Below are 12,653 nucleotides of genomic sequence, written 5' to 3' on the forward strand. Positions count from 1 at the left end.
AAAGAATCCTAAGTCTGAGAGAGGAGGCCCCATGGCAAGCCTCATAAATATCAGGCAGTAACTGCCAGGTGTCTACAGAGTCACTGTGGCTCTAGAGGAGGGAACCCTCCATCGAAAGCTGAGGGGGTGAGGGGTCCACAGAGCCCTGTACACGCGTGTGCACACCCCAGCCCTCTGAGACTAACACACACCTGCACATGAGCACACACTCATATGCACACACATATACGACCCTTTGACACAAGAAAGACCCTTTGCCAAGCACGAGTGGGATCTGACAGAGACTGGAGTGAGGATGGGCACCTTTTTGTAATTCACACGCCCAGACGTGGCACCAAGGCCGCCTGTGCTGCAGGCGCCCCTGAGTGATGTCAATGGCTATGAGAAGATGACCTGGGCTCTGAGTGAGGCTGGGGGCCTGGGAACATCTAGATGAGGATGGAAAGTTTGAAGCAGACTTTCTCACGCCATCCCCACTCACTACCCCCAGGGGCCATCTCTCCTTCCCCTTCAGCACCAAAATGCAATGGGATCAAAAATAAACATGAAATTCCAGGTCTCCCGTGTCCTGACTTCCAGGGTGCCTGAGGCCGTGGGTTCTAGAGTCCAACGTCAATATTTCTTACTTCAACTGCCTCATGCTTCAAGACTCAGCTCAAATGATGTCCCCTCCTTGAAGACTTCCCCCACTCTCAGGCAACGTTACTGCTCCCCGACCCGGCCCCGCTCTGAGTCTACAACCCCCTGAGCAATGTCCAGTGTCCCCTGTTACATCCCTCGGTCAATATCTCCTCTCCTGGCCACTCCTGCAGCCAGACCACAAGCTCCGCTAAGACAGAGTATCCATGGAATTCATCTGTGTACCTCATCCCCTAGCATCAGGCCTTGCACTTAACAGGACCTTAAGAAATGACTGTGAGTGAATGAATGGGTTACAAATAGTCATGAAAACCTCAGCAACTTATTATAACGTCAGCCCACAGTCCAAAGGAAGCACGCCCTTCCTCCCCAGCCCACCACAGATTACTGCCTTTCTCAAAAGGACAGCCCCCAAAGACCACAGTAAACCAGATATGCCCCCTCCTAAGCTAGAGCCGAAAGCGGGAGGAGAGCTGGCTTTCAGGATTTCTCCACCTGCAAGGCTGCAGGGCAGAGCTTTCCCTCATCAGAAGGAAGGGGAAATGGGAGGGATAAAGGGACTCAGACTATCTGTGCTCAGGGTGGGGCACAGATAGAGACTCGGACTTTTCAAGGGAACTGATTTCCAGGACAGAGACACACGGGGCAGCCAGGGAAGGCAAGGCTCCTAGAAACCTCACGCCAGGCTCTAGGGATGGGTTTCCCCACCATCCGGGCTGGGGGGCAGAGTTGGGGATGTGCCCCAAACATGGGTGCAGCCAGAGACACCAGCGTGGTGGGGGAGGCTGAGTGGTAGCAGAAAGGGGGATGAGGGTTGGGGCTGGAACTATATCTCTAATTGAAACTATTTGCTCACTTCACCTGCCAGGTTGTACTTGTTCGACTGTGGGTTTGGTAATATTTTTATTTTTTTAATAAAAGAATTATTACGCCCCCCGCCTGGGTTATTTGTTTTCGATTGTTTCACCAACATCTGGAACTTGCCCAAGACAATGACTTCCATCTCCATGACCAACAGATCCTTTCTGGAACCAAGACGCAGGCTGCCCCACAGCACCATTTCTGGCAGTTTAAGGCGTTCTGTTTTATCTCTGCTTCCAGGCATCAAAGATTCAGAAATACTCAGGTCCAGACTTGGCAAATGCTGCTGCCCAAACAAGAAATGTTTTTGGTTTTGTTTTTGTTTTTGTTTTGGGGGGGGGCGTGTTTTTTGTTTTTGTTTTGTTTTGTTTTTGTTTTTGAGACAGGGTCTTGCTCTGTCGCCCAGGCTGGAGTGCAGTGGCACAATCTCGGCTCACTGCAGCTTCCACCTCCCACGTTCAAGCAATTCTCCTGCCTCAGCCTCCCGAGGAGCTGGGATTACAGGTGCCCACCACCACACCTGGCTGATTTCTGTATTTTTAGTAGAGATGGGGTTTCACCATCTTGGCCAGGTTGGTCTCGAACTCCTGGCCTCAAACGATCCACCCGCCTCAGCCTCTCAAAGTGCTGGGATTATAGGCATAGCCACCGTGCCTGGCCCCAAACAAGGAATGTTAATGGTTCAAGCGAGAGGTTTGCATATCCCTTTGTGTTTCAGTGCCAGATGCCAGTGGGAGAGCGCTGGCTTGGCCAGAAGAAGTTAGGAGAGGAAAGGTCGAACCACCCTGGAATGGGTGGTTACCATATAAAAAAATCTAAGAGGTTGGATTGGGAAAAAGTCTTCATTCATGCATTCTTTTGTTCCTTGGCTCATGTGATTATTCATTCAATCATCACAAGTCGAGCCCCAGCAGGGGACCCTGCCCCACGGAGCTTTCAGCCCAGGGGGAGGAGTAGGGGGGTCCCTCAGCGTTGAAGCAAAGCAGAAAACGGCAGAGAAAGAAGAGGCCAGAAATGACTCAGGGAGCAGAGTAGTGGGAAAAACAGAAGTGAGAAGGGAAAAGAGGGAAGGATGGGCCCCCAGATGAATTAAAAACTTTCAACGAAGGGCACTTTAAAGGATTCTTTATCAGAAAAGGCAAAATTGGCCAGATCCTCAGCTTCTCCCTGTCCCCACTTCCTCACATGGCTGCCCCTAGATCACTTCTGCAGCCAGCTCTGGGACCCATCCCCCCTTACCTGCAGCCTGGCAGGAAGGCACACACACAGCTCAGGCCCTGACATATATCTGGACACAAGTCTGCCTCGGAAAGGACAGGAAAGTTGCGGCAAAGGAGGAGGAACAGCGTGTTGGGGCCATCCAAGGCCAATCGGGGCCGTCCAAGGCCGTTCGGGGCCAGCCAAGGGGCAGGCTACATTCTGGAGCTCTTTGTAAGAAAATCCTCATTAACTGATCCCACTGATTCAGAATCCCTGTCAGTTTTGATGTTGGCAATGCTAAAGTTGCTTTTATACTAACCATGAAATAAAGAGTTTCTTAAGCAAACGAACAGAGGAAATAATATTGATTTCTCGCGGTCTCTCCAGTCACATAGCACATACACTGCCCTGTGTGTTTTGAGTGCCTCTGCAAACAGATGCTGCTAATTGCACATGACTTTTCTTTTCACCAAAGATGCTTTGCAGACTCTGCTGAAAAGCCTGCGGAAGATTTTGTATGAGGAAGTACTGGTAAGAACTCATGTGGTTTTCAGCCTCTCCTACCCTCTCCCGCAGGGGTGAAGCTGTGAAGAGTCCTCCCCATTGCACCTCCCATCCCCTCGCCTAGCAGGGGTGGGGAGGAAAGTCTTTAGAACCTGGGGGAGGAGAGTTAGTGGTTAGAACCTGGGGGAGGAGGGTTAGTGGTTAGAACCTGGGGGAGGAGAATTAGTGGTTAGAACCTGGGGGTGGAGAGTTAGTGGTTAGAAACTGGGGGAGGAGAATTAGTGGTTAGAACCTGGGGGAGGAGAGTTAGCGTTTAGGACCTGGGGGAGGAGAGTTAGTGTTTAAAACCTGGGGGAGGAGAGTTTCCCCCAGACAGGGTTCAGTGGCTGGGGATTCCTAAAAAGTGAGGAATCAAGCTACCCTCCTCACATTGCCCCAGGCAGGGAGGAGTCAAACCTGGGCACAAGGACAGTGACGCCACCCATTCTTTATGATCAGGTGGGCTTGGTCAATAGGATAATCCATGGTGATCATGGGGTCTGCAGACCAGATAGCTCTTCCTGAACTTCTATTTCCTTTAAGCCATGATCATTGGGGGTTTACTATTACCTGCAGCTCAACCTAATCCAAACAAATTCCCTGCTTGCCGGATTGAATGTGAGACCCAAAGTCATCTGACCTCTCAGCCACATAAAAGCCATTCCTCCCCCGGAGCAGAGGCTGTGGCTCATTTTAAACCCCAATGAGGGCCATGGATACTGTTCCAGAAAAATGCATGGATGTGAACATGTTCCACTTGCATTTCAATACTCCACATACAGGCCTCACACAATGGCTCAAGTCTCAGCACTTTGGGAGGCCAAAGAGGGAGGATGGCTTGAGCTTAGGAATTCAATATCACCCTAGGCAACATAGTGAGAGCTTGTCTTTACAAATAATAAATAAATAAATAAATAAATAAGCCGGGCATGGTGGTGCACACCTGTAGTCTCAGCTACTCAGGAGGCTGAGGCAGGAGGATTGCTTAAGCCCAGAAAGTTGGGGCTGCAGTGAGCTATGATTGTGCTACTGCACTTCAGCCTGAGTGACAGAGCAAGACCCTGTCTGTCAAGGAAAAAAAAAAAAAAAAGGCCAGGTGCAGTCGTTCACACCTGTAATCCCAGCACTTTGGGAGGCCAAGGTGGGCAGATCACCTGAGGTCAGGAGTTCGGGACCAGTCTGGCCAACATGGTGAAACCCCGTCTCTGCTAAAAAATACAAAAATTAGCCAGATGGGGTGGCGGGCACCTGTAATCCCAGCTACTCCAGAGACTGAGGCAGGAGAATAGCTTGAACCCAGGAGGTGGAGGTTGCAATGAGCCAAGATTGCACCATTGCAGTCCAGCCTGGGCAACAAGAGTGAAACTCCATCTCAAAAAAAAATTAAATTTCCATATACAATCTTAAGATTCCCAGCCTTCCTGAATTTTATGCCTGTTCCCGTAAGCTAAAAACCTCTGACAAAAAGGGATGCAATTTCCAAAACACTCAACTCCCAAACTCAAGTGGTATCAGGTCCCTGTTCTTATCTAGAGTCACAACAGAGCAGAGGACAAGGTCTATGCTATGTCCATTTCCTTCAGTGGTGCCCTAACCCCAGCAACTAGGTCCACTTTCTTGTAGTTATTCATTTTCTAAAAATTTTAGTGCCTGCCCACTGGGCTCGGTGCTGGGGGCCATAGAGAGCCCCCAAGGAATTCACACCTAGTTGGGGAGGATGACAAGTTCTACGTTAAGAGTATCAGCATTTGTTCTCGCCACCACTAGAAAGAAAAGAAGAAGAAAAAAAAGTATCAGCGAAGTGCTGGGGGAAAGAAGAGGAAGCCGTGATTTCCACTGCATGGTGGAGTGGTTATGTGCACAGCATCTGACCTGGGCTGCTGGATGGGGAGAATGGTGCCAAGCAGTAAAAAAGATTGGAGTAAGAGGCGTTTCATACAAGCAGACTGTGTCATAGCGATGTGGACAGCCCTTAGCATGTTCAGGGAACCCAGGGGACACAGACCAGAGCTGCCCAGGCAGAGGGTAGTGAGCAGAGGGAGGGTTTGGAAATGCTCCAATGTGATTGACTGCGCCCAGCTGTGCCCGGCCTTGAATGCCACACTGAGGATTTTGACCTGATCCATGGGCAGCAAGGAGTCAGAGAATGATGTGATCAGATCTGACGGTGACAAGGAGGAACAGGAGACAGAGAGAAGGAGGACGAGGCGGGACCTGCTGGCAGTGTCTGGGTGTCAGGTGCTGGCTTTCACCTGGCAGGTAGACCCAACACCTCAGCACACAGCACCTGGAGTCAGACTCCAACAGCTCCCACCACCAAGATTTCCTCCTGATCTCGCAGAGCAGACATAGCCTCCCTGCTGTTTCAGGTGGGCTGTGCTTCCCCGCCCCTCTTCACCCCACATCTCTCTGGTTTGCTCTAAAGGAGCTTCTCATTCCAGAATCATAGAAGAACCTCAGAGGCAGATGCTACCAGGGATCTGAGCCCCTCTAATCCACCCTCATTCCACAGCTTGATCAGTCACACGTGTCCTGAGACTCTGCCCCGAAGAAGCCCTGTGAGGGAGGCGTGGATGAAACGGACACGTCCCTGCCCCCAGGTGGGCTGATTAATGTACACGGGATGCGGGATAGGGAAGGAAATAAGGCACCGACACCAAGAACAGTCCCAAGCAGCAGCCTGGGGAGTTTGCACACAGGGCTGTGGGTGTTTGGGGGAGCTGAGGAGGAAAACATTCCTCTGGGTGGAACGGCATTGGGTCAGTCTAAGGAAGACTCAGTGGTGGACTCCAGGATTTAAATGGAGAAGATCTGGACTTGAATCCTTCCTTTCATAGCTGTGTGACCACGGATACGTCACTCTGCCTCTCTGAACATCTGTGTCCTCATTTAGAAAGGGACAAATGTACAAACTCACAATGTTTAGAGGAAGATCCAAGACACTGTCCTGCTCAGTGCCTGGGAAAGAGGATTATAATCAGTGTAGTAGGCAGATGCTAACACGCCCCCAAAGAGCCTCTACGGTTGCTGCCTGGTATCCACGTCCAGGTACAATCCAGTCCCTGAATGTAGACTGGACCTGTGATTTGCTTCTAGCCAGCAGAATATGGCAAAAAAAAAAAAAAAAAAGAGAGGATGTTACTTCTAAAATTAAGCTATAAAAAGACCCTGGTTTGCATCTTCCTCGCCCTCTGCTGCTGTCTCGCTTGCCTATTCTGATGGAAACCAGCTGCCGCATCATGGGGAAGTTTACCAGGCAAGGAGCCAAAGAAGGCCTCCCTGGGGAACTGAATCCTGAATCCTGAGTCCTGCATCTTGAATCCTGAATCCTGCCAAGCCACATGAAAGTTCTGAAGCAGGTCCCAACCCTCCCCACCTGCCACCCCATCATGGGGGTAACTGTGACCCTGGCTAACACTTTTTTTTCTTTTTTTTGAGACAGAGTTTCACTCTTTCACCCAGTGAAATGGTGAGTGAGTGGTGTGAGGACTGAAATGGTGCGATCTAGGCTCACTGCAAGCTCTGCCCCTCGGGTTCATGCAATTTTCCTGCCTCAGCCTCCCGAGTAACTGGGATTATAGGTGCCGGTCACCACACCCAGCTAATTTTTTTTTTTTTTTTTTTTTGAGACGGAATCTCGCTCTGTCACCCAGGCTGGAGTGCAGTGGCGCAATCTCAGCTCACTGCAAGCTCCGCCTCCCGGGTTCACACCATTCTCCACCTCCCAAGTAGCTGGGACTACAGGCACCCGCCACCACACCTGGCTAATTTTTTTCATTTTTTATTTTTTATTTTTAGTAGAAATGGGGTCTCACCGTGTTAGCCAGAATGGTCTCGATCTCCTGACCTGGTGATCTGCCTGTCTCGGCCTCCCAAAGTGCTGGGATTACATGTGTGAGCCACCACATGTGAGAACTCCTGGCCTGTTGGAAATAAACCAGGCCCCATTCACCAGCCCCTTGACCCTTGAGTGCCACCCACCCCACCCACGGATCTGCCCAGATGAAGATGTGGACCGGGGCGAGATGCTCAGTGGGTGCTAACCAGCCTTTACTGGGCAACCCGCCCAAGCCGGGCACTGTGCCTGGTGCTCTGTGCACAGATATCTCAGCCAATTCTCACCACAGCCCTTGGGGGGGCTCGAGGCAACTCATTAGATGGCGGCAGCCACAGCCCAGACCTTGCCTTGGGACACACGGAAAGCAGAAGAGTAGGTGACAGGCATGCCCACCGATGAGGTGGGTAAAGGGCTGGAGTCTCCATGGAACACACTTTGGCCACAGCTGTCAAAATTGTAAATGCCCCTGCCCTTTGACCCAATGATTGAACTACTGAGAATATAGTGTATGGAAATACACAGGGGCATGAAAGTACCTACTGTATTATTTGTTTTTTTTTTTTTTTTTGAGACGGAGTCTCGCTCTGTCGCCCAGGCTGGAGTGCAGTGGTGCGATCTCGGCTCACTGCAAGCTCCGCCTCCCGGGTTCATGCCATTCTCCTGCCTCAGCCTCCTGAGTAGCTGGGACTACAGGCGCCCGCCACCGCGCCCGGCTAATTTTTTGTATTTTTAGTAGAGACGGGGTTTCACCGTGGTCTCGATCTCCTGACCTTGTGATCCGCCCGCCTCGGCCTCCCAAAGTGCTGGGATTACAGGCGTGAGCCACCGCGCCCGGCTGTATTATTTGTTATAGCCCAAGATTAAAAACAACTGAAAAGTCTACCCCCAGGGGACAGGTTAAATTAAAGTCCATCCATGGAATGGACTATCACACAGCCATTAAGGAGAAGAATGAAGCAGCTCACTATGTGCTGAGACAGAACGGCAGGCAGGATATACTCTGTTCAAGTGCAGAACCACAGACATCATATACTATCAAATACACACACACACACACACACACACTTACCTGAAGGCTTGCAGCTCTGGAGATAACCCAGAACCCTGGTTTCCCCTCCCTTTGCCTCCAGGGAGGGGAAATGAGAGACAGGAAACAGAGACAGAGTTCAGGGGCAGGTGAAAAATCTAATCTCTGTACATCCTTTTATATCTTTTGCATTTTAGACTAGATACATTTATTCATGAAAAAATATAATTTTATAAATGAAGATAAAGAAATGCATTAATAAATAGGCTGGGCACAGTGACCCAGGCCAGAAATCCCAGCACATTGGGAGGCTTGCAGGGGAGGTTAGCTTGAGCCCAGGAGTCTGAGACCACCCCAGGCAACATAGGAAGACCCTGTCCATCTCTACAAACAAAATTTAAAGATTAGCCGGGCATGGTGGCATGTGCCTGTGGCCCCAATTTCTTGGGAGACTGAGATGGGAGGATGGCTTGAGCCCAAGTGTTTGAGGCTGCAGTGAGCTACTATAAGGGATACTGCACTCCAGCCTGAGACCCTGTCTCTAATAATAATAGTAATAATAATAATAATAATGTATAGTAATTCATGGCTGGGCATGGTGGCTGACTCCTGTAATCCCAGCACTTTGGGAGACCGAGGCAGGCAGATCACCTGAGGTCAGGAGTTCGAGACCAGCCTGGACGACATGGTGAAACCCCGTCTTTACTAAAAATACAAAAATTAGCCAGGCATGGTGGCAGGCACCCGTAAACCCAGCTACTCAGGAGGCTGAAGCAGGAGAATCACTTGAACCCAGGAGGTGAAGGTTGTAGTGAGCCAAGATCGCGCCACTGCACTGCCTGGGCAACAGAGCGAGACTCCATCTCAAAAAATAGAATAGTAATTCACAGAAATGGCAAAAATCTCAAAGAGGGATGTGCAAACAAGTAAAGGTATGGAAACTCTGTGCCACTACCACATGCGACTTTTTGTCCCTAGTCACAAAAGCTGCATTAAAGTATGAAATTACTGTGGTGGCAGCATCTGACCTGCAACACCAGTATGAGGACTCCGCTTGTTCCGAGTCCTGCACTGTTCACTACAGAACCAGGTGTCCTGTTGGATTATAAAATACTGAGTTATTGGCCGGGTGCGGTGGCTCAAGCCTGTAATCCCAGCACTTTGGGAGGCCGAGACGGGTGGATCACGAGGTCAGGAGATCGAGACCGTCCTGGCTAACACGGTGAAACTCCGTCTCTACTAAAAAATACAAAAAACTAGCCGGGCGAGGTGGCGGGCGCCTGTAGTCCCAGCTACTCGGGAGGCTGAGGCAGGAGAATGGCGTGAACCTGGGAGGCGGAGCTTGCAGTGAGCTGAGATCCGGCCACTGCACTCCAGCCTGGGCGACAGAGCGAGACTCCATCTCAAAAAAATAAAAATAAAAATAAAATACTGAGTTATAAAGTTTACCACAGTAAGATATTCTTATACAGGACTCACAGCCTGATGTGCCAGACATTGGGCCCAACACTTTACATACACTATCGCCTGCATATTTGCAGCAGCTGTAGGGACAAAGTATCACTCTTATCCCCATTTTACAGATAAAGAAATAAACGCAGAGAGCTTAAGTGACTCACCAGAGGTCAGATGCTTGTGGAAAGTGTGGACTCCAGCTCAGGCTTCCAGTTCCAGAGCTGAGCCCCTAACACTCCACTGAACTTTGCATACAGAAGGTATTGGGTAAAGCCTTTTAACTAAGCCCTGGTCCTTTCCTTCAGATTAAAAATTAATTAATTAATTAAAGGCCCCATTATTCCCCAACCCTCAAATTTCTGTTAAAGACAGAGGCTTGGCTGGGCAGGGTGGCTCACGTCTGTAATCCCAGCACTTTGGGAGGCCAAGATGGGAGGATCGTGTGAGTTCAGGAGTTTGAGACAAGCCTGGGAAACATATCAAGACCCTGTCTCTACAAAAAATAACAAAATTAGCCAGGCATGGTGGCATGTGCCTATGGCCCCAGCTACTTGGGAGGCTGAGGTGGGAGGATAACTTGAACCTGGGAGGTGGAGGCTGCAGTGAGTTGAAATTGCACTATTGCATTCATCCTGAATGACAGAGCAAGACTTTGTTTCAAAAAAAAAAAAAAAAAAAAAAAGGCTGTGCTCAGGTGCTGAATGCGTCAAGGGCAGATGCCCTTCCTCTTCACTGTATCTCAACAGCGCCTGGAACATAGTGGCCCAGTGTGTAGGTAGGAACTCAGAACACGAGTACTGGAATTGAACAGAAATAGGCAACGATGTCTCCCCCGGGAAGCCCTGATTTCACAGAACGGCGGTACCTTGCCCCTCTACAGGAAGGTGACTTGGTGGCTCCCAAGCGTGTCCTTCCATCCAGCCTGGCATGGCGAGAGTGGAGTTGAGAATGCCCCCAGGCCCCATCAAGGCCCAGGTGGGGTGGGAAGGGCAGACAAAGGCTCCTCCCCAGGCCTCCCGGGGTCCTACATGGCAGAACTTGTGCATATGGCGCAGCAGAAGAGGTCAGGTTAAACAGTCTCTGAGTCAAGGGTCTAGAAGGAGCAGCAGTGGATGGGATGCCTGCCACCTCCCCAGGAGTACAAATCCAAGACCCTTGTAAGCATGCAGTGGGGGTCGACAGCAGGGGCAGGGGAGAAAGAGCTATGATCTCCAAAAATGTCAGCACTGGAAGATGGCCTGGGAGGGAGAAGCACTGCTTCAGCTACTCCCCCATTTTGTAGATAAGGCAACTGAGGCTAGAAAGATGATGTGGTTTGCTGAAGGACAGGGAGGTAACGGCGTGGCCGAGGCTGGATTCCTGTCTCCTGGCATCCTATGATGCTCCTTTTATCACCTGGAGTGGGAAGGCCACGATGGTTGTGTTCTGGGAGGACTCAAAATCTCTACTAGGGCATCTTTGGAGGTTTTCTACATGGAACAGGGGCTGAGTGGAAGGGCTGTGGCTCCCTTTCCCCTCAACAACCAGAGCAGTGCCTCCCATTGGAGATTTTGCTGGAGAAGATGGTCCCTCTGCTATAACAAAGAAAAGCTGGAAGTCACTGGGCCTCTTTTCCTCTTTGGTTTCCCTGTCAGCTCTTTGCCCCTTGTCTACTCCCTGCCACTGCCGTCCCCCCAGCAGCTCAGGTTCAGTCTGAACGGAGTCCTACCCCCATCAAGGCCTCTGCGGGGTCCCTGGAGACTCACCTGGCACATCCGGGGATGGATTGAGAATCATGAAGGCGTCTGATAGGCCGGTTTTGACAGGATGCTGGGAGGAGCTGATTTCCGGGACAGACATAGGGATCTGTGGCAGGGAGAAGAGGCTCCGTCCACCTCCCAAACGCTCTGGGGCCCACCCAGCCCTCCCCTGTGAGCTCCAGACCCATCTTTCTGGATGGCACCACCTCCTGGAGGACTCCAAAACAATGGGAGCCCAGTTGGACCCCACCCAAATTCCAAGTCCTCTCCACACCCCCTCCAAGCACATTTTCTTCTTTCCTTGGTCTCGGTGAATGGCACTCTGTGCAGGCCAAAAACCTGGGACTCACCCTTTTCCCTTCCCTTTCTTTCATTTCTTCCCTTACCCATCTAGATAATGCACCTGCAAATTCTGTTGCTTAACCTGCTAAGTGGCTCTCAAATCTGTCCGTTTCTTTCCATTCCCCCCCATCCTATTCTAAACTGCTGTCACCTTTCTCCTAAATTACTTCCCAGTATTCTTTCTAAGCCCCCAACAACCTGTTCTCCACTCTGAAGCTAGAGTGACATTTCTCAAGGGCAAATCTGTGGTTCCCTTGCCCCGTCCCCTGCCCCTCACTCCCTTCCAGCCATGCTGCTTCTTCTTCTGTTTTTTTTTTTTTTTTTTTTTTTTGAGATGGAGTCTCGCTCTGTCGTCCAGGCTGGAGGGCAGTGGCACGATCACAGCTCACTGCAAGCTCTGCCTCCCGGGTTCAAGCCATTCTCCTGCCTCAGCCTCCTGAGTAGCTGGGACTACAGGCACCTGCCACCACGCCCGGCTAATTTTTTGTATTTTTAGTAGAGATGGAGTTTCACCATGTTAGCCAGCATGGTCTCAATCTCCTGATCCGCCAGCCTCAGCCTCCCAAAGTGCTGGGATTATAGGCGTGAGTCAATGCGTCCAGCTATTTTTTTTTTTAAATAGAGGTGGGTGTCTCGCTATGTTCCCCAGGCTGGTCTTGAATTGCTGGGTTAAACCAATCCCCCCACCTCAGCCTCCCAAAGGGCTGGGATTACAGGCGTGGTCATGGCGCCCGGCTATTTTTTTAAATAGAGGTGGGTGTCTCGCTATGTTGCCCAGGCTGGTCTGGAATTTCTGGGTTAAACCAATCCTCCCACCTCAGTCTCCCTAAGCACTGGGATTATAGTAATGAGCCACCACACTGGCTCACCATGCTGCCTTCTTTTTTTTTTTTTTTTTTTTGAGACAGAGTCTCCTCTATTGCCAGGCTGGAGTGCAGTGGCACGATCTCGGCTCACTGCAACCTCCAACTCCTGGGTTCAAGCGATTCTCCTGCCTCAGCCTCCTGAG

At 50.6% G+C, this 12,653-nt stretch overlaps 1 protein-coding gene across 3 annotated transcripts in view; it reads right to left on the reverse strand.

The window, feature by feature from the left end:
* PLXDC1 (plexin domain containing 1) overlaps positions 1-12,653 on the reverse strand; it is an 86,290-nt gene that overhangs the window by 26,890 nt on the left and 46,747 nt on the right. For all 3 annotated transcript variants that reach the window (XM_021928288.2, XM_003912917.4, XM_009190486.4), the window contains exon 7: positions 11,309-11,408. In XM_021928288.2, the coding sequence (XP_021783980.1) occupies positions 11,309-11,408 (100 nt within the window). The remainder of the gene's footprint in view (positions 1-11,308; positions 11,409-12,653) is intronic.

This window comes from Papio anubis, chromosome 17 (assembly GCF_008728515.1).
Source record: "Papio anubis isolate 15944 chromosome 17, Panubis1.0, whole genome shotgun sequence".
NCBI lineage: Eukaryota > Metazoa > Chordata > Mammalia > Primates > Cercopithecidae > Papio > Papio anubis.